At 37.6% G+C, this 23532-nt stretch overlaps 1 protein-coding gene across 1 annotated transcript in view; it reads right to left on the reverse strand.

Moving 5' to 3' along the window:
• Positions 1–5223: 5223 nt before the first annotated feature.
• Positions 5224–23532, reverse strand: part of LOC311299450 (E3 ubiquitin-protein ligase TRIM39-like) — a 35478-nt gene continuing 17169 nt past the window's right edge. The window contains exons 1-8 of the mRNA XM_084423023.1: positions 11366–11498; positions 10509–10592; positions 9409–9980; positions 9206–9301; positions 8669–8902; positions 8439–8577; positions 7593–7628; positions 5224–6033 (exon numbers count right to left, since the gene is read on the reverse strand). Coding sequence (XP_084279149.1) covers positions 5486–6033; positions 7593–7628; positions 8439–8577; positions 8669–8902; positions 9206–9301; positions 9409–9980; positions 10509–10581 — 1698 coding nt within the window. The 5' untranslated portion in view covers positions 10582–10592; positions 11366–11498 and the 3' untranslated portion in view covers positions 5224–5485. Of the gene's footprint in view, positions 6034–7592; positions 7629–8438; positions 8578–8668; positions 8903–9205; positions 9302–9408; positions 9981–10508; positions 10593–11365 lie in introns of the transcript that reaches the window.

Here is a 23532-nt window from a genome sequence, read left to right on the forward strand (position 1 = left end):
AGTAATGTGGCAGTCTCTACCATGGTAATCAGTTTACAGTATCACATAATGTACTATATTTGATGCCACCTGTCCCCCTTCTTCTGATGCATCTCTGATCAATCTGATGTTATTCAGTCATTGCCTGTTTCCTCTCCTTTACTCTATCCTGCTTTGTTCCAAATTGCAAATCTATTTGTATTAAATATACTCATTACAAAAAACTTTCTGGATTTTGACATTTTCAACAAACATCACTTACAGTAGTATGATTTATAAGATGTTTTCCTCATGTTATCTTACAGTATATGTCCCTACAAGGACAAGGATTTCAGATATTGCCATCTTTGTAGAGACATTTTGTCCCCATAATGTAAGTTTACCAGGACACACACACACACACACACACACACACACACACACACACACACACACACACACACACACACACACACACACACACACACACACACACACACACTTTGAACATAGTGGTCATAATCTGAGAAAAATCACTTAAAATGTAAAAATAATTCATGACATTTGGTTATCTGTATCAGAAATTGCAAACAAAGTTCAAACTATATCTATAGAATCTGTATCTATAGAAATCTATAGGAAATGATTCACTGATTAATCACTAAGATCAGTTGGATTAAATAATAGACAAATGTATTAAACTGAACAAGAAGAGATGCAAATCAAAAGTTTGAGTAATGGCGGCTGTGAATGAATCATTTATATAGATGAAACAGTTATTTTGTGTTGTGAAAATGATACTTTGTGATTTTGAGTATTGAACTACACAATTGGAAACATGATGAAATGTTTGATAAAAGTGCACTTTTGACGATCTGTTGTAATATTAGCACTAAGAGTTATGAAAATGTACACCTTACTTGTGAAAATAGTACCAAAGTGAATAAAAAAAACTGCATCTCTTAACATAATTTATGCAATTACAATTATAACTGACTTCCTTTTATTTGGTAATAATCTTGTCTTTGTTCTGATTGAATTTGTTGACTAAATTTAAGAATCTGACATAAGAGGACACTGATATGACAATGAATTTAAAAATACTGTTCATCTCTTGGCTTTATTATTAGAGTTTTGATCTTCTCTCAACCGATAGAGCACATCCTGCATTATATTGTATTATAATTTTAATAACTATTTAACATTAGCCTACCACTAAACTTTGACTATAGGCATGTTGCATATTAATTGTTCTAGGAAACTCAAAGCATATTTAAATGTTTGTGTAATTTGTGCTATACTCCATAATGATGTTTGTTGCATAAGTAGGGCCTAAACATAAACTCAAGCCCAGGGGCCCGCAGCCCCCCAAGTCCTGCCCTGTCCAGGCTAATGGTACTATGCAATAATTATAAAAATTTTATGAGCTATTTTTTCCATTCGAATTATATTTTTTGTTTTATTTTATTATTATTATTTTCAATAAATGCAACATTTCTCATTAAAATAGAGTTTTTGAAGTGAGAAAAGCGTCATCCAGTGGCGTTACAAAATAAAAACTTGTGTAATGTCGTGTAACCGCCTGTAGGCTGTACTGTAGATCCTGTATAAATACATAGAGAGGCTTTTTGATTCGCATTGTTTTTTTGTTTGTTTTGTTTTTTAGACATGATTTCCCCATTTTATTAGTTTTTATTTTATTTAGATATATATTTAGACATTCTAAAAGACTACTTTTGTCAAGGTTTAGATATTTTTGTTAGATAAGTATCAGGTTTTGCATTATGATTACAATCAAACAATAACATTTGGTTAGAAAGGGAACACAATGCAAGCATTTTTGTTACTCAGTAATTGATAATTAAAAAATCAAACTAAATAAGGGATGGATAGTGATAATTCAAAACACTTAATTGGTATTTTGTTCAGTTTAATTCTATAAATGGTAATAAAACTTCAGAAGGGAACAGCAATTATGATCTAACAGCAAAAACATAAAGGCATTTTTAGAGTTGTTTTGTCTGAGTGACACACAAAAGTAAAGACTCATAACTCCAAACTATAGCAAGGAGAGTCAAAAGGTATCGTTTGAAAATAAATGACATTACATTTGGACATTCTCCTGCCGAGAAACTGCTGATAAAAGACAAAAATAGATATATAATTTGTATTATGATTTTGCATATCTTTCTTGTTTGACATGCAATAACTCAGGAAGAAAGTAAGGTTGGAGGAAAATTCTTTTTTGGTGAAGTCTCTCTACATGTGAGCTGTATGTGGATAAATAGATATATTTTGTGGTGATTGGATAAAGGAATCAAAAGTTACAGCATTTGGAACCAAGATAGTCTTTTTGTTCAGCCCTTGACGCCCCCTCATGGGCATTTTTTAAATTGTTCCTCCATGAGGAATATCTTGTCATCAACGCAATAGATTATGTTCATTTTGGGCGCATTTTAATTGTAATCATATGCTGTAAAAAATGAAGTGGCATTTTCAACAATCTGTGAATGTTTCATGAGCTGTATAATGTTTTTGACACATTGCAGTACATAGTAAAAAAAAAAAGGATTTTATAGATTATGAAAAAAGAAATTCTATTTATGAGCAAATAACTCAGCAATACTTAGGAGTTTTTCAAATTGGCTACATTCATTGTAAAGTTTAGACTCTAAGCTTTAAAATGACATCAATTTTGTGTTAATCAAGGCAATATTTTAGAAAAATATGATAATGAATATTTTCGCAGCTAGGAGGCGCCCGGTTTAGAGCGACTAGTCAGCTCTCGTTCAGAGTTGATTGAAGTGGTTAGATGCTTTAAATAGCTGAGATTCTAAGCTTTAAGATGATACATATTTTGTGTTATTCCACGTTTGAAAACGAGCACGGACGGTTCCGGGAAAATTGGGAAACACATTGCACCCCGGAAAGATGAGAGACTTGTTTTGTATGCATCATTTCGTGAGGAATATCTCGTGATCAATGCTTTGGTTTGGGCTCTTTATAATCGTGAGAATCTGCTGTCAATAAAGATTGGGGGTCTTATTGGCACTCTTGATGTTTTAGAGTGTCACCCCTTCATTGCTGTGCACTTTTTTTCTGCACAGTGGCTGATTTGTAGTTTGTACCACCAAAAGTTTCTCTGAGTTTTCGTATTTTTTCCTATTTCCCATTCATTTCCTATGTCATTTTTGACCGCGAAGGAGCCAATTTTATTTAACATATCCGAATGATGTCCATGTTTTTTTTTTTGGTGTGTTCACATAGCTAATACAAATTTTCAAAACATAAAAGTTTTCGGTCATTTTTGACCGAAGAGGGCGGTCTTTTTACAGACTTTTCTTACAGTGTGTCCGACTCCTTATCAATGTTTATAAATGTTCATTTGAAATGATGATAATGTTGTTTTAGAGATTTTAGAAACGGCTGCTCAAAATGAAACTCCTCTCAATGTTTTTGTCAGGTTTTGGAGAAGGGAAGTACGTGTCGTTTGAGGATCGTCAGTGGCATCAGTCGTGTTGCATCCCAGACTTCAACATTTTATGATTCAAAATAGCTGAATAACCATCTGAGATTTCAGTATAGAGATAAAGGTTAGGATCAGAATTTTCAGGAATATTACAGCACAATGAGTGTATATTAGCACTGTTTGTTGTTTGTTTTTGGCATCTGATAGAGCTTTTGGACTTGGAAACAGTGACGTCAGACTTAACAAGCAGACTGAAACAAATGATTTAAAATTAAGTGAAGATGGACATTTTTAATTAGTCAAAAAAATGTTTTTTTTACATTGATTTATTACATGCAACATATGTGTTTCCATGCATTTTGTTGAGATGTATTTTATTGTGTAGCCTATTGTATATACATGGTTGATTATTCATGTTGCTTATGTATTATAAAAAAATGTTTTGTGTATTATTAATCTATTTACGAGATTGTTTTCCAGAGTGCATGGAAGTGAGTGAATGTATTAAAAAAGATCTAAAATATGCAATAAACAATTCTTATTTTGTATTTGTTTCAGTTTGTTTATTATAATAGAAGTTAATGATAACCATAGTAACAACATTTTTTTGGTTCCTGGAGGCACCCAAAAGCGGTTCCACACAGTGCTTCATACAAGAGTTCCTCAGGGAACACGTGTGGTTCCACCGAGAACCACAGCTATTTAAAGGGTGCCTAGAGGATCTACAGATGGTTCCGCCGGTGTGGCAAAGTGAAGAACCCCAAAAGGTTCCTCCAGGCACCTTTTATTTTTACAGTGTGGGATTGGGATTCTGCATTTCGGATGAGGGGGAGATCGTTCCACCAGCATGGAACCGTGAATGAGAATGTTCTGGAGAGTGATGTTGTGGCTGTCTATGATGGTACCACGAGTCGTCGCTCATTGACCGATCGTAGGCTTCTGGTAGGGATGTAGACTCGTAGGAGTGAGTGAAAGTAGGAGGGAGCTGAGCCTGTGATAGATCTGTAAGCAAGCGTCAATGCTTTGAACTTGATGCGAGCAGCGAGTGGTAGCCGAGCTGCAGCATTCTGAATCATTTGTAGAGGTTTAGTTGCACATGATGGAAGTCCTGCCAGAAGAGCATTGCAGTGAACAAGCCTAGAAAGATAGATAGGCCTGGACGAGAAGTTGTGTTGCATTTTATCACTATCTACTGTAAAAAGCTGCTGTGCTCAATTTTCATACAGATCAAAATACATTAAACATAAACAGCAATATAAATAGGCATCTATAATAGAATAATCTCTACTATATCCTGAAAGAAGGAAAATATTTTTTATAAGGTTTAATTTTATAAGGTAGTACTCTTTTATAAGGTTTCATATTTGTTTCTCTACTTCATATCAGTACCATCAGATATTTAATCGTCCTATATTTCATTTAAAGATATATTTAACTGTTTCAATAAAGATTTTGCATTTAAATGAATCGGATGTGTTGAAATTTGTCTATTTATTCTATTTTTGTGGTTAAACATATAGTTTTACCATTGATTAAACGTTTGACCTTGGTAATAAGACTACGTTTTCTTCTTTTTCTTCTCCTTTTCCTATTTTTTCCCCCCAGATATTTTGTTATTACCATGTTCATAATATCATGGTGTTTTTTAGGTATGCTTTGAAGATCCATAATGTTGTGTATGAATATGGTAATCATACAATTATACATATATTGAGGTATTAACATCTGATTTACCACAGTAATATCACAGATCATTTTGTAATTGATTACAAAATTGATTACATTATCAATGTTATCATAGTTTGGTTTATTTTGATGTAAAAAGAACACAGACACTTTCACTTTGTCAGGTTGAGATGAGAGAAACAATGGCATGAATAATTATGAAAAGTTGAAAATAAAATTGTTAAACAAGCATTATCATTTTACATTATAATTTGCAATTATAGCTAGGAATTTTAACAATGAAAAACAAATGATGGAAAAATAGCAAAACATGTTTAGATTTTTAATTATATAAATTATTTTCATTGTGTATTTCATATTATGGCTGTAAATTCATTTATTGTGTTTGACAGGTGTGATGATCAGTGGAGTTGAGTTTTTACCTCCATCATTAATACACGGGCTAAACAATGGATAGAGTTTCCCAGTGAAAGACTGATCAGTGTAAGAGTGGAGATGAGAGCTGGACTCCACATCATAAAAGGAGACCAGACCCTCCTCATAATCCACAAACACACCGACCCGCTGCGGCTTCACTCTCACACACAGAGAGACAGGAGGATCATCACAGGCTTCATATTCATTCTCATTCCTCAGCCACACAGTCCACTGTCCATCACTGGGACTCGCTGTGATCTTTCCCTTCCTGTTAATGGATTCTCTGGCCACTCCTAAATCCCATTCAGTCTTTCCCTTCACCTGCACCTCAAAATAAAATCTCCCTGAGGAGAATCCCTCCTTTCCCAGGACACATGCACATGTATCAAATCTCTCTGGTTTGTCTGGGAGTTTCTGTATAATGTCTCCATCTCTCACTTGTTTTCCATCATCAGACAGGATGAGATTAGGATGAGCTGTATCAGGATCCAGAGTCACATCCACTGAGAAAACAGAGAATATAAATCACAACTTAATACAGACATTTAGTGATGATGATTATGATGTGTGTAATATTTAATCAGTGACAGTGTTTAAAGCTGGGGTAGGTAAGAATGGTCCAAAAAACGTATTTTTCTAATTTGTTTAAACTTTATGTATATATCAATACATAATTTAAATGTAAGTATTCTGAAAAAGAAAGTATAAAAATCGAGTGTATGTAGACCTCTAACGACTGTTTTAAAGACAGCTCATTATTTCCATTCAGTCCACCCTCTCCCTTCTGGGGTCCTTCCAAAACCACGCCCCCAAAACACATGAACGCGCGAGTCCGACAGCTGAGCTGGAAGACGCATTATTTACCTGAGACGAGCGGAGAGGAAGGAGCGCAGTGCATGTAGCATCATGTCAGAATCACATGTAATAAAAAAATCTAACTTTATCATTATGAATATAAACAAATAAGATGTATTTTAGTAGCCTACTATCAAGCTATCATATCGATATTGGTAAAGTTTAAAATATATTTTTTTTGATTCGCTAACGAGCTAGTTATAACTATAAGGCAAAGCTAAAAACAGGTTGCATTGATACACGTTTTTCCATTTCCATTAGTTCAGGGGTGTCCAAACTCAGTCCTGGAGGGCCACTGTCCTGCAGAGTTTAGCTCCAACCCCAATTAAACACACCTGAACCAGATAATCAGACCTTGATTATCTGGTTCAGGTGTGTTTAATTGGGGTTGGAGCTAAACTCTGCAGGACAGTGGCCCTCCAGGACTGAGTTTGGACACCCCTGCATTAGTTGCACTGTGATGAAGATGAATTTCGTGTAAGATTCATAACATATAACGTTAGGCCTACTAGCTGTTAAACATGTATTTTGTTATGTAAAGTTCCCCCCACAGCGGAGCCTGCCGTGAACGCGCAGGCTAGTAAACATGCAGGGTCACCGATGACGACGGATAAGGTCGCTAGATATAAGGTTAGCAGGTTTCAATTGTTGCTTTGCACAGTGCGTGACATTTTATCTGTATGTTATGCGGCTAGAGTTTTGACACTGAGTCAATGGGCTCCGACGGGCTTGTTTATCGTCATCGGTCTTTTTCCGTTTACCTGTCTTTGTTGTATGAGCAGGTTCCACTCGAGAAATTGGCAGTTTTGGTTGTTTGTCCGCCATTAGCACAGCTGCTCGGCACACCGGCAATCTTGATTTTGAATGAATGACGGTACAGCGCGTACGCGAACTTGATTGACACTGCTAAGACACTCCTCCTGGCTCTGAAGGCATCTGATTGGTTCTTTACATTCGCACCGAATGGCAGTGATTGGTCAGAGTTTTTACTGTCCTGCAGCTGCTACAGAGGTCTGATTGTTTTCATTCCTTTTTCTGAACACATAATGTATTGACTACTCTCAGGATGGAAGGACCATTTCACCCAGTATAAAAAAAAGTGTTTCTGAACAGGATTACCTACTATAGCTTTAATCATACTGTCGGTCAGTGATGAAGCTGTGAGTATCTGAATGTAATCTAGTGTAGTGCAGACAGCACACTGTACCTGCATACTGCTGTATCCTCTTCAGTTCTGTAGAGACTAATGACAATAAAACATCATCAGATCTTTGACATGTTTATGTGTGAATTATAGACGATATTTAAGGTTATATTTAAAGAATTGTGTAAAAGATCATGTTTTATCTGATCAATGTTTCTCTGCTGATATTTAGAGAATCCCTGAACTCCTATTGTGTTTGAGCTCGAAATATTCCTCCTTTTTAGGACATCTTTGGGAATGTTTTGGGAAACATTTTATGAAATTTTTATTTGAGATATTTTTATGCCTAATGTTATTAATCTCAGTTTTGGAGTGGATTAGTGTTGTGGTTATTCAGCAAAGACAATACAAAAAAATAATCTTTAAATAAGTGAAAATGAAAGCCCAGCACTACAAAGCTGTTTGAACTACAGGTGAGAAATATTCCTCTAAAAAATTACACATGTGCATCTTATATTCATGATGTCTATCCATTTGATTTTCTTCTGCTAAACTGATTTTATCTGACACATAATCACAACATTTAGATGAAACAGCTGAAAAGACCAACAGAAAATGGCAGAAAATGAATGTTTCTTTCTGTTGTTTCTCATCTAAAAGTGTTCACAGATTTACTAAAGCCTCAAGGTTCTGGTTACAGTGATGAAGCTTCTAGTACAAGATGAATTTACTGCATGTTTTCTGAAATTAGAGATGAATATGACCTGCTCTCTTCAAGAAGAACTGTGATGATAATGAGACACAAACACATGATCACACACTTCTCTTATTAACAGACTCATTCTTCATTACTGATATTAAAAGATGATAAATATATGTATCTGTACGGTGTATTTGATATTGCTGTACCAGTTTGCGTGAGTTTCTCCTGTAGAGAGTCCTGCAGTTTAGTCAGAGCTCTCCTCAGAGTCTCCAGACTCTCATCAGTCTTCACACTGATCTCAGACCAGTTCCTGGTGTTTCTAGAGCTGCACAGGGATGAGTAAATCTACAGCAGGAGAGAGGAGAAATCCTTCAGCATGGGGAGTGTTATGGTGTCATATACTGCATTATCATTGATCAGAGAGATGTTGACTGACCTGTAGGAGGTGGAGGTGATCTTCAGTGTGTGAGAGCTGCTCCAGCTCAGTGTTTCTCATCTTTAGCTCAGTGATCTCCTGCTCCAGCTCTTCAATGAGCTCTTCCTCCTGTTTCTCTGCTGCTTTCTGCTGCTCCTCCATCATCTCCAGCAGTTCAGTCTGACATCTCTCAATGGAGCGGATGAGATCAGTGAAGAGCTCCACACGGGCTGCTTTCTCCTTCTCTGTGTTTCTCTGCTCAACCAGGACAATCAACACATTATTAGTGGCATTTGTTAAGAGAAGAATCAGTGTTATTATTTCTCATACTTCAGTGTTTTTAGGCGGTTTTCAAAATCCCTCATTCTGCAGCGTTTGCACTGAATGATTCCTCAAATCTTGAGTCTTGTTGAGGAGAGATGTGTTATTACTTTACTAAGTGAACAGGAAATCACAGACATGTCGATTTTCAGACCAGCAGAGCGAACAGGAGTGTGAAATTGCTTTTATACAATAATATATATTAAAATTAATTGAAATAAATAATTTTATACTCACTTTTCTGACTTCTGCTGAGTGTTTGACGTCTTGAATCTTCTTGATTCTGTCCTGGATCATCTGCTGTGTGTCTTTCTGTGTCTTCATCAGTTGAGTCTATCGACAGAGAACAACACACAATATGTTTTCATAATTGATTCATTTATATTAAAGAACATGTGATTCCTCATGATAAGAGCCATTTAAAATCAGTTTACTTCTACCTTTTTCTCTTCAATCTCCTCTTCTATAGAAACAGTGTTGTGGTTCTTGTGATCTCCGTCAGTGCAGGACAGACACACGATAGTCTGATCATCTCTACAGAACAGCTCCAGAGGTCTCTCATGTTTCTGACATATATAGTCCTCCAGATTACTCACAGGATTGATCAGTTTGTGTTTCTTTAAACCTGCCACTCTCAAATGAGGCTCCAGGTGAGTTTCACAGTAAGAGCTCTGACACACCAGACACGACTTCAGGGCTTTCAGCTTTCTTTCCTCACAGACGTCACACAGAACTTCAGCTTTTTTCAGAACTTCAGCTTTTTTCTCAGGACTTTTCTTTTTACAGTGATCTACGAGCTCTCGGAGTGTGGTGTTAATCTTGAGATCAGGTCTGTGCTTGAATGTTTCTTTACAATATGGACAGTTGCAGGTCTGGCTGTTGTCCCAGCACTTATTCAGACAGGTCTTGCAGAAGTTGTGTCCACATGGAGTGCTGACTGGATCAGTGAACACGTCCAGACATATAGAGCACTGAAGCTCCTCAGTCAGTGGACCGCTGGAGGAAGACATCGCTGGAGAGAGAAATGATGAAGATAAATCACCTGCACTATAGTCTAAATTTTGGAGACACATTTGACTTTCTGATCTAATGGCTTTTGCTTGAAGGACTGAAATAACAATTATTATTATTATTATTAGCCTTATTATTATAAATGGGCTCATTACTGTTTATAAATACTCCCATGATGCACCTCATGAAGTTGGTTGAATGTAAAGAATGTCTAGAGACAAAGCTGTTTTTGAAGAAACTCAAATATATAAGAGATCATGTACAGTCAGCTGGTCATTACTGCAAAATGAACCCAGACAAGCTGATCAGAACCCTAATGTGAAGCTCATTACACAAACACTTACTGTACCAAATTAATAAATACATGATTTTGGAGCCATATTGATTTGAAATCTTGACTTTAAATGATTTTATTATCTACTACTGTACACTCCTGAACGGTACATATTAAATATTATATGAGAAGAGTGAAAGTTATTCATGCACCAATTCATTCTTCTTGTTTTTTATTTATTATTTATTGACTTACATGGAGGTGTTTCCTCAATACTCCAACTCCTGTTTTTTCTTGCTTTGGTTGATGTTGGTGAAGATTCTGCCATTGTTCTTTCCTCTTCGTTTTCAAGAAAATAAATGTTATTGTATAATCAATAGACTGATAAGAAACATCTTAGCCTATATTTGCTCCTAATGAGTGTGTTTAGTCACTGAGGTTTAAATGAAATCTTACCTCGAGTCTGATTTAGTTTTACTTATTCATCATAATATTATTTCAAGTCAAATTTATAATTTATATCAAATTGGTTAAAATGAATGTACGAATTGATAGTGAGTGAAACACAATAATTCATTTGAAATTCAGTAAGAAACTCATAAACTTACAGAACTGAACTTTGACCTGCTCTTTTGATAACTTTTTTTTTGAGAACTCAACTGAACTTTGAACTTTTGAGTGATATATTTTCCAACAAAACTATACATACTGTATATACTGTATATATATATATACATAGATACATCTCTCCAGAAAAAACATTATATAGTCAAGTGTAGTTTTATTTTATTATAAATGTGATTTCCATCTGCAGTTTAGCAGGTTTGTGTTCAGTGAATCTGCAGGTCATTTACTTCCTGTTTCTTTAGTCTTTCTGTCATGTGACAAAATAACAGAAACACCAAACTTTGCTTTACAACCAATCAAATGACACACTTTTAATACACTTCTGATACCATTTCAGTGCAGTAAACAACTAAAATAGTTGAGTATTTGACATGCTTAAACCTGGTTCTGTTCAACTTATTCCAGTTCGACATAAACCTACTAAACCAGTTCACTTCCATTAGAAACCTGTTCAGCACAATCTCTCTTATATTTCTATCTCTTACCTGTGAGGATCAGATGTGTCCACAAGACTCTTTGAACGGATCAATAAATATTCTGTTGTTTAAAGAGGTTGATCGTTTCAGGAGTCCATATTGTTGTTGATCAAGTTAGTTTCACTTTCTCTGAATCTCTCTCTGAACTACAGTGATGTCAGAGCTCCTCCTGTATTCACACATTTACATGTGTTGTCTAACGGTATCCATTGATGGGAAAATGTTTTTGTTAGGTACTGTATATGCCTCAAATATTAAAACATATAATGTTGATTTGTTCTCTGATATTGAAAATGAGATTAACAAAGTAAGAAAAAGATTTCATGATATTGAAATGACTCTAGGTGGGGACTTTAATATTGTCCAAGATGTTCAGATGAATTCCTATTCCAATTAGATAATCTACAGGCGATTCAGAGCTATCTATATTTTGTGAAAATTTCGGGGGTAATTGATATATATAAACACCCACATTTGAAAGAGTTCACATGGAGTAATATAAATCTAAACAGTCAAGAATCGATTTTTGGTTCATTTCTAATTCATTAGAACAAAATACAAACAGAGTATCAATTGAACCATCGATATTGTAAATGATGATTTATCTTCTCATAAAAAGGAATAACGAAGCTTCATATAAAGGCTCTAAGACTTATTGGAAACTTTTAATAAATTATTGGAAAATTACAGTTTTCAACATGAAATTAAGAAGATAATACAAACATATTGGAATCAAGCTAAGCGAACAAATCAACGCTATCTCACGACCAATTCGTACGAATGATAAAAAGTTGGCTAATTCGTACTAATTCGTACGACCTCACTCGTACGAATTTGTACGATTTGTCTAAACCCACGTGATGGGTAGGTTTAGGGGCGGGGTCAGGGGTAGGTCATTCGTATGAATTCATACGAATTGGCCAATTCGTAAAATATGTACGATTTTCCAAAAATCGTACTAATTCGTACCAGTCAGGTCGTATGAATTCGTACGAATAAGCCACCTTGTAGAATTTGTACGTTTTCCCGTGAGATTTATACAGTAAATTTTAATACAGTAAAAAATTATACAGTAAAAATTGAGAGTTTATGAAGTTTCAGATTAGATTTAGTGCAATTGATAAAGGCAAAGAAGTTGCAAAGTCTAATAAGTCAAAGGAAGAGGAAATCATTAGAGCTATTTGTAACATCACTAATAATAATACTGATGGGAATTCTAATTTGTTAATGAATCTGCAGGCTGAGTTAGATAAATTATATATAATCAAGGCAAAGGGAACATTTGTTAGACCACGAAGACGTTGGTTAGAGGAAGGGGAAACTAATTCCAGATACTTTTATAATTTGGAGAAATTAATGGAGAGTATACATCTATTAAAAAGCTTAATATTAATGGCCATGAAACAGGACTCTATTATTATTTCAAAATACGTCTCAAATTTTTATGGTAAACTATATTCCAGCAGTGCATGTTCTGTAGACAAAATAGAAGATTTTTTAAAGCCCCTAAAACATAATATAGATCGTATCGATGGAGAATTTAAAGCTCTTTGTGATAAAGAAGTTTATCTCTTTTTAGATAAACTATTTTAGAGATAAGAACAGCTATAAAAAAACTTAAATTAAACAAGTCTCCCGGTAATGATGGCTTAACTGCTGAATTTCTGTTAATGGTCTTTAAAGAATCTATTGATCAGGGGTTTTGTCCTCCATGACACAAGGTCTAATATCCTTAATTCCAAAGCCTGATAAAGATCTATTATCACTTGATAATTGGCGACCTATTACCTTAATTAATAATTACAGTAAAATTATTGCTTCTATATTCGCTGAAAGGTTAAAGTTAGGATTAGAATTTATTATTGATGAGGCGCAGTCAGGTTTTATAAAAGGAAGACATATTTGTAACAATATTAGACTTGTATTAGATCTTATAGATTTTAATGAAATTATCAATGAAAATAGTTTTATTCTGTTTGTCGATTTTTACAAGGCCTTCGATACAATTGAACATGACTTTATTTTTAAAACTCTTAAATGTTTCAGGTTTGGGGACAAATTTCAAAAAGTAATCAGAACCCTATACAATAAGATTAATAACTCTGTAAAACTGGCATATGAAACTACTCATAGATTCGAAATGAAAAGGATTCGACAGGGCTGCACTATTAGTCCATTGCTTTTTTGTTGGTCACACAAATTATGGCCATTCATATTAAGAAAGACATTTTTCGTGGTATCAAAATAGAAGATACAGAAATGAAACGCACACAATGAGCTGATGACACTACTCTTTTCTTAAGAGACTGAAGCTGAAAAAGCAATGAAGTGTCTGCAGTTATTCTCATCTGTATCTGGTCTTTCCCTAAATATTAATAAATGTGAGCTTATGGCTCTAGGTTCCTGTGACTTTACCGCAGTATTCCCGTGAAAGTTGTTGTCAAATATTTGGGTATTAAGATATCAAAAAATGAGGAAGTCAGGAATGAGTCAAACTTCACTCCCATCATTCAATCATTTGAAAAGAAACTGAATTGTTGGCTGATGAGAGATCTCTCTTTCACTGGTCGTGTGTTATTGGTTAAAGCTGAGGGTTTGTCCAGGTTGGTTTATAATGCTCAAGTGTTAGATGTCCCCCTTAATTAATTAAAATGATAGACACCAAACTCTTTACATTATATTAAAAAAGAAAATATTTGTAGGTCAAATATTGAAGGAGGATTGAATGTTTTGGATTTTAAGACCTCTAACATGATATTTGAAATAAAATGGCTCCAAAATTATTTAAAAAAATAAGCGAAGTATATGGTATACAGTAGCTAATTTTATCTTTCAAAAAGTAGGTGGTATAGAATTAATACTGAAATGTGATTATGATATTAACAAAATAGCCATTAAACTTGCAAGTTTCCACAAACAAGCATTACTCTCATGGACTCGTATGTATAGTCATAATTTTCCCCATAAATGTACCATCTGGAATAACAGATTTATAAGGGTTAGAAACTAATCAATATTTTTTTGAGAATTGGTTTGAAAAGGGAATTATTTGAGTTAAACAGCTGATCAAAAAGGATGGTGTTTTATACAATTATACTGAGTTTGTTCATATTTATAACTTTTCAGTTGATCCTGTCCAATATCTTTTGGTTTTAGATGCAATTCCCAAGGAAATTTTGAGATTATTAGAAGGTCATAATAATTATTCTCTACAAACAACAGTAGAAGAATTGACTTCTTGTATTAAGTTGTAGGGCAAGGATTTCACAAGTTCTGGATGTAATAATACTTTTCTGCGTTCCCTTCTTCAATCTAAATGTAAACTTGTTGTTACTAACTGGAATTCTTTATTTAAAAACGTATTGATTGGAGTAAAGTTTGGATGACACCTCATAAGTATTGCATCACAAACAAAGTGAAAGAGGTTTCATATAAAAATGTTCATCGAGTTTACCCAGTTAAGTCACTTGTGTTACAGTGTTTTAAATTGAACATGGAAGATATTTGTGCTTTTTGTTAAATTTCCCCTGAGACTATTAACCATCTATTTTGGGAGTGTCCCAGACCCAAATGGTTTGGAAAGAACTCAGTAAATGAAAAGTTATGACTCTTGTTAACTTTGAAGCCTTTCATTTTTCTTCTTCTTCTTCTTTACCTCTGACATGTATGGTTATATGTACTCTTGTATGGAAAGTTTTGTTCTTATAAAAAAAAAAAAAAACATTTCATGTGTTGCACATTTATATTTTAAAATGAAGAAGCAGTATTTTTCTGAAGTCTCCAGTAGAGGCCGCCATTCTCTCACCCCAGTGATTGCTGTTATCAATCTTCTTCCTACAGGCCCCATGATGCTTTGCGCAACAGTAACTTCCATTAACTGTTAACAATCAGTGAAAGGCTCGCTCTATGAACGCAATATATATTTTTGTTATATATACTGGCTACAAAGAATTATTTTACTCACCTTTCAACAAACGAATCACAAAATTAAATATAAAAATGTAAAAGCTTTAAAAATTACTTTCAGCTATATATATAGCCTACATTGCCTTAGAAATGTTCATTAACTTTAGCTTTGAGTGATAATATTTCAAAGTTATTTCAGTTATTTTGGTAGACAATATTGTATTTACCTGCTTTAGAAAGATTCCAGTAAACACTGGGATTAGAAGTGAAAAGGGGAGACAATTAAATTTTAAAGCAGGGGTGTCCAGACTTTTTTTTTTAAAGGCGGCAGATTCGACAGGGCTCTGGAATATTAGAGACCAGTGGCACCAACAGACGATACAGCATGTATTAATAATATTACATGTTTTGTCTCTTGGAAATGCACATTTGACAGAAGCTTGAGTTGGCATTTGGGATACATATTTAAATTGTTTTCATTAACACAGACAATAGCGAACATCTGTAAAAAAATTAAAATAAAATAACAACCTAATTTTTAAAGGGCAAAATTGAAATAGGCTATTCTTACTGAGTTAGAAGTTAGAACTCTTAATATACTCTTGTTAAAATTAACCATTGGTCTTCCTAGCTATCATACATTTAGATCATGAGAACCACAGGTAAAACACACATGGCAAACATATGGTTTCTGATGAATGGCTTTATTGTGTTTAGTCAGATTTAGTAAATACAAATGCAAAGAATAAAATAAAATACATTTTCTAGCTTATAGGCAAAAAAAAGTCTGTAATTTGGCCTGTATTTCATTACTCATTTAAAACATTTAATTGACCTACATGTCTCCATAATATAATAAAATTGTAGACAAACAGTATTTTTTTTACTTGGCTTAATTGAATTGAATTGAGAAGCACTATTTTCAAACTGGTTTTAAATTGCTCATCTTGTTTTTTCATAATATTTTTTCATCTGGCAGGGGAATAAAGCTCAGAGAGATGAGGATGTGTCCTGGGCTGCCGCCCTTCAGATCTCCGCCTGTGATGACGACCCTCCCCCGGTGAGTGCCCCCATGTTCACCCCAGAAGACATCAGAGCCGCCCAGAAAGGAGATGGGCCCATTTCCGAGGTGATCCGGTTAAAAGGGAGCGGATGGAATCCGAGAGACAAAGACTGGAGTCCAATACAACCAGGAACACGACAACTTATACATGAGTGGAACAGGCTCCAACTGGATAATGGTATTCTGTACAGGCATGCAGGACAAAATCAACAACTGGTCCTCCCCAAAGCACTCAAGTCAACCATGCTCAAACACCTGCACGATGACATGGGACACATTGGCGCTGATAAAGTCATCCACCTCGCAAGGCAACGGTTCTACTGGCCTTTTATGCAGCACAACATCGAAGACTACATCATCCGCCAGTGCCCATGCATCAAGCAAAAACGACCTGCTGTCCATGAGAAAGCACCAATGGGCTCAATCACAACTAGCGCACCTTTTGAACTGCTCTCTGTTGATTACCTTCACCTTGATCCCAGTAAAGGAGGCTACGAGTACATCCTTGTGGTAGTGGATCACTTCACCAGTTTTGCTCAGGCCTACGCAACTCGAAACAAGTCTGGCAAAACAGCGGCCGAAAAGATCTTCTATGACTTCATTCCACGCTTCGGGTACCCTCAAAAGCTCCACCATGACCAAGGTCGGGAATTCGAGAACACCCTGTTCCAGAGACTTCAGCAGCTGGCAGGAATATCTCACTCCCGAACTACTCCTTACCATCTCCAGGGGAATCCTGTTGAACGCCTGAACAGGACACTTCTCCAGATGCTCAGAACACTCCATGAGGAAAAGAAGGCAGAGTGGAAAGACCATCTCCCCAGCATAGTACATGCCTACAACTGCACGAAGCATGAGTCTACAGGCTTGTTATGACTGACTCGGGGCCATAACAACAGGATAGGAGACCATGCCACAAACAAGCGGTGCAAAACATAAATTTATTGTGTATAAAACACAAATTTAAACAACAAAACCAAAAATGGGGTGTGAACGTCAGTATCAGTAGTGCAGGGAAGGTGCATGGATGTATTGTTTTGTGCGAGTGCAAGTGTTGAGTGTTAAAATAAAAGACAAACTTAAATAAACTTAAATGTGCATCTGTGTAAAGTCCTGGCGTCCCGAGCGAGGTGTGAACACGGACGAGCAGCGTTCGAGCCTTTAAACACCAGACCCGAGCAGGAAGAGAGAGATCAATGCAGCAGAGAAGCTCCCATTTAAACACCAACTTCGCAGGTGACAGCAATTAGACCTGAAAGAGAGGAGGGGCAGGAGAACGACCAGAAAAAGGCCAAGGGCCGTAACACCCCCCCCCTAACAAAACAGGGACCCTAAGGGTACCCCTAAGCTACAAAAATCCCACGATACTAAGTTTATCAAATTTTGAGGCATATCTTACCTAACATATTGGAGATCGGGACAACGCGTCTGCCACCACATTGTCCCGCCCCTTGATATGCCGAATGTCCAAAGTGTAGGACTGGAGGTGGAGAGCCCAGCGCATCAACCGTTGGTTAGGAGTCTGTAAAGTGCTAAGGAAAGTCAGAGGATTATGGTCTGAGAAGACTACCACCGGACCAGAGCCCAGATACACACTAAAATGCTGTAACGCCCAAATAAGAGCAAGCGTTTCTTTTTCTATGACTGAATAGTTTAGCTGATGGAGATTAAATTTCTTAGAAAAGAAACACACAGGCTTGTTAACCCCCCCATCATCTTTCTGCAGCAACACTGCGCCAGCCCCAACCATGCTGGCATCCACCTCCAGATGAAACTCACGATCCCACCGAGGAGCAACCAGAACCGGAGCATTTGAGATTAGAGCTTTAACCCTCTCAAAGGACTGCTGGCATACCGGAGACCATACATACTTTGCCTTGCCTTTCAGAAGATCAGTTAAAGGTGCGACCACTGTAGAGAAATTCCTACAAAAACACCTATAGTAGCCCACCATACCAAGAAATCTCATGAGTTCCTTCTTTGTCATTGGTGATGGAAAATCATCAATTGCACACACTTTAGCACGCACTGGTCTCACCGAACCCTGGCCAACAACACGACCCAAATAGACCACCGTGGCCTTAGCAAATTCACACTTTGCCAAATTCACTGTTAAACTAGCATGAGCTAGACGCACAAACAAAGCTTTAACACGCTCCAAATGCTGTTCCCAGTTGTCAGCATACACCACCACGTCATCCAAATACACCGCGCATCCTTCCAGGTCACGCACCACCAAGTTCATTAGGCGCTGGAAAGTTGCCGGCGCATTTCTTAAACCAAAAGGCATAACATTGTAGGAGTATAGCCCACCTGGTGTAATAAAAGCAGCAATCTCCTTTGCCCTGTCTGTCAGTGGTACCTGCCAGTAACCTTTAAGTAAATCCAGCTTAGTCACAAACTTTGCCCCCCCCACTTGATCAACACAATCCTCCATACGAGGAAGAGGGAAGGAGTCAGGCTTGGTGACTGCATTCACTTTACGAAAATCCGTACAAAACCGAGGTGTATTGTCTGACTTTGGGACCAAGAGACAGGGTGACGCCCAACTAGAGTCAGAGGGAACTGCTATTTTATTAAGAACCATATACTTAATCTCATCTTCCAGGTTTTTACGCTTCTCTGGGTGAACACGATAGAATCTTTGCCTAATTGGCTTCGCATCTCCCACGTCTATATCATGCTTTAGTAAAGTTGTACGTGATGGCGTGTCTCCAAATAAGCAAGGGAAACTTCTAATCAGCTTAACTAGCTGTGCCCGCTGACATGACTCTAGATGACCCAAAACGCTTTCCAATTTATCTAAAGCTTCCTTATTTTTCAGCCGACCAGACACCATAACCTCATCAGGCCCTGTTAAATCCTCCATCTCAACCACAACTGAAGATGATGGCATAGCCAAACAAGCAGGATGAGTTCTGGACAACTTTAACTCCACCTCACTCCCAAATGGCTCACAGGAAACATAAGGCTTCAAAAGATTAACATGGCAGAGCCTGGCCTTTGTCCTACGAGCTGGAGTAGAAATTAAGTAGTTTTGATCAGAAAGCTTCTTTAATACAGAAAATGGTCCAGAAAATTTTGCTTGCCACGGAGAAGTAATTATAGGCAAAAGGGCTAAAACCTGATCACCTGGGAGAAACTCTCTGTGCTCAGTCTGACAATCATAACGTTTCTTCATCTTAGCTTGTGCCCGGTCTAAATTTTTCCTGGCCACTTCCTGAGACATATAGAGCCGATACCTGAACCCATTCACAAAATCTAGTAGGTTACTTGGAGGCTGAGCTTCCTTCCAGTTGTCCTGCAACAGAGCCAGAGGACCCCATACTTTATGACCAAAGATCAGATCATTAGGGCTAAACCCTGTACTTTCTTGGATTACCTCTCTAGCAGCCAGCAGCATCCACGGTAAAGCCTCTTCCCAATCACCCTGCATCTGAACACACAATGAGCGCAGCATGGACTTAAGTGTTTGGTGAAACCGCTCCAAAACACCCTGGCTTTGAGCATGATAGGCAGATGAAAAATTATGAACTATGTTCAACTGTTTCAGCACTTGAGCAAATAATTTTGAACAAAAATTTGACCCTTGATCTGACTGAATGACCCGTGGAACTCCAAAAATAGAAATAAATTGGGACAATGCACGAACCACAGACTTAGCCGTTATACTACGCAGTGGGTAGGCTGCAGGATACCTAGTACTTTGACACATTACTGTCAACAAATATCTGGCACCTGATTTTGATGGAGGTAATGGACCAACACAGTCAATAAGAAGATGTTCAAATGGTTGACTTATAGCTGGTATTGGACAAAGTGGAACGGGCTTCAAAACCTGGTTAGGTTTACTTGTCAATTGACAGGTGTGACACGACTTAATGTATGCAGACACATCCCTTTTTAAACGAGGCCAGAAAAAATACAGCAGAACTCGGTCATACGTTTTCCTGACACCCATATGTCCAGACTGGTCATGAGAAATCTGCAACACAATATTTCGATACTTTAAAGGAACAACCACTTGATAAATCGGATCTCCAACAAAACCCTCAAACTGAGGGGTCCATTTTCTCATCAAGACATTATTGTGCAAAAAATAACAATGAGAACGATTTCTGACCTCTACAAGAGAACAAATCTCATCCATACAAAACTTCAAAGTGCTGTCAGTTTCCTGCTCCTGCATCAGCTCATCATGAGAAACAGACCAGGGGATAACAGGTAACATTAAGTGAGGACTAGAGGCCACACTTTCAGAGTGATCACTGTCCAAACGTTTTGAACGAGTTACTGCACAGGCACTAAACACATTAGGGAAGTGTACCTCACTCTCATCAGGCTTACTGCACACCAGAGGAGTCACCGTCACCGTCACCTTGGCAGGTGGAGAAACATCAGCCCACACTTTATCACCAGCTATGTCATTACCCAGGATCATAGCAACGCCATCCACAGGTAACGCTGGGCGCATGCCAACAGACACCTCACCCTGGAAATGATCACAGTGCAGCATCATTTTGTGTTGTGGTACATTCAAAACATTTAAACCCATTCCCACTACAGGAATGCTTGAACCCACCAAGGTGTCATTTGAAAATGGCAAAGTTGCAGCTACAATAAACGAGTCAAACGCTCCAGTGTCACGCAAAATTTTTATGCGCACTTGCTCTTTGCTTCCCATTAATGAAACAAAACCTTCTGTAATAAAAGGCAAGTACGATTTCAACTCCGGATTGCCTTCTCCAGAGCTTCTAACTAACTCCTGGTCAGTGACAGACGCAGCACACATCACAGGGTTAGCCCTGGGAAAAGTTTGCTTTGGACGAGACTTAAGAGCATAACAATCATTTTTCCAATGTCCTCGCTTATGACAGTAATTACAGATTTTTTCAGAGTCCCCTGAAACACGACCACTTTTATCCTCAAACGGTCTACTTGCCCTAGTTTCATGAGGGCCAGCACCACCTCTTGAAGTATGAATCAAGAAATAATCATCAGCCAGCGCAGCAGCTTCCCTAGCAGACTTGACTCCACGCTCACTAATATAGGTGGCAATGCACTCCGGCACAGAGTTTTTAAACTGCTCCAAAATGACTAACTCATGGAGGCTTTCAAAAGAATCAACCAGTGGCGGCTCCAGAGATTTTCTGTTGCAGGTGCTATGGGGATGCTCAACACTTAAGAGAAGGTGCTTTGAATTTTGGGGCGTTTCATTATGGAGGTCGCATTGGACCACCATAATGAAACGCCATCATGAACAACACCATAATGAAAGTATACACATGCGTACATGCCCGCAAATTAACTACACTCGTTCTGCGACTATAAGTAGTATATATATATATACTGTATATATATGTAAAAGTATTCAACGCAAGGGATATAGACAGGGACACAACTATCCAGTGTCAGAGGGGTATGCAGCAACAATTTTGGCAATCATCAATCTGGTGCACTTTGAGAGTTAAAAATTAAAAGCTCCAACCCATATTCAGTGTGCAAATTAAAGAAAAATTCAAACCTCTTTTAGTTACAGTGTCAGTCTACATTACACTACTACATAATAATAGTTATAATATTAATCCCATGATAGTAATAGCCATATATTGTAAAACAAATGCACTGAAAAATAAAGGAAACTTCCATAATTAATTTTGTACTAATTTCTATAGTTGAAAGAGTATATTTCTATACTTCACATTAAAGATGTGATTGGGCCAGCCCAGTGTCAATCAAGAAAAGAACCAATGGGCCGCTGAGCTAACTTACGTGTTTCATGGGGTGTAAGAAAAAAAAAACTAACGCTGACTTTTTTTTAACCAATGCATTACACCGGCACTAACCCATGCGCCGCCAATTAAGCAAAACAAAACGAATGGGCCGCCGATGTACGAGTTTTATGGTCCGTTAAGACAAAAAAAAAGTATGAGATGTATCGGCCCAAAAAGCACGTCGGCCCACCGGGAATCTCCCGGTAGTCCCGATGGCCAGTAGCCTACATGCCTGGACGTCACACTTTAAATCCTACCTGTTGCCATTCACCATCCACTTATTTACAGTAGCTGCTGTCGCATCAATTGACATGCCATCTCCTTTTCCTCTTTCTTTTTCTATTTTTAGTCCCCGACAGCTTTTTTGCTTTATCCATCTTTTTCGACGACAACTCACTAACGTTAGGCTACTCGTTCCTGCTCGCTCAGCTCTCACCGCGCCCGTGCCCGCCTGCACGCGTCCGCTCGCGATTTTTAAATTATTATTTAATTCCTATTTTTAACAACATGAAAAAGACTATTCAAACATGACATTAAAATATAAATATAAAAAAATTACAGACATTTCTTGGGGGTGCTGGGCAGGTGCTATGGCTATTATAGGGGGAGCTACAGCACCACCTAGCTCCCCCCTGGCGCCGCCACTGGAATCAACCCCGGCCGCTGAGCACCAATTGTCAAAATGCATAGCCAAATCATGCATAAACTCTAGATGTGACCCATCTCCACGTCTCCAACCTCGAAAACGTAGTCGATATGCCTCCGGCACAAGTTCATAAACCTAAAATCACTCAAGTCATCCTGTTTCATGCTTACCGGTGCCACCAGGGGGCGATCAGCCCGGAGTGCCTCACCCTCCAGTTTACCTTCTCTGATCAACGCCAGTCTTTGGGCCCGTCCACACGGAGACGCGTTTCGCTGTATACGTATACATTTTTTATCGTATTGGCGTTTCGTCCACACGGATCCGGCGTTTTGGGAGACTGAAACCGCTATTTTTTTAAACCGGGTCCCAAAGTGGATAAATCTGAAAACGACACCCTTGCGGTTTCGTGTGTACAGCCAATCCGTATATTTTGTGAAACGATGATGTCATCACATCACGTGTCGTCTGTGTCACGAGTAACAGCAACAACAATAATGGCGGACTTATATGATTGTATTCGTGCTGCAGAAGCTACTAAGCCTACTAGCTTTATTACAGCAAAATCTATTGCTTCTCTGCAACTGTGGTGAGCAAAAAGCGATAATCTTTGTCTTCTTCTTCTTGGTTCGTATACAGCGCGCAAGGTTATGCGCATGCTCAAAGTCTTCTTCTCCGTGTATAGTGTATCTCTGTGGCAGAATTACAGCGCCCCATACTGGTCTGGCATATATACTACACCGTTTTCAGTCGGTTTCAGTGGTTTCGTGTGTACGCAGATATTTCTTGA

The sequence above is a fragment of the Rutilus rutilus genome (genome assembly GCF_951802725.1).
Source record: "Rutilus rutilus genome assembly, chromosome: 11".
Taxonomy (NCBI): domain Eukaryota; kingdom Metazoa; phylum Chordata; class Actinopteri; order Cypriniformes; family Leuciscidae; genus Rutilus; species Rutilus rutilus.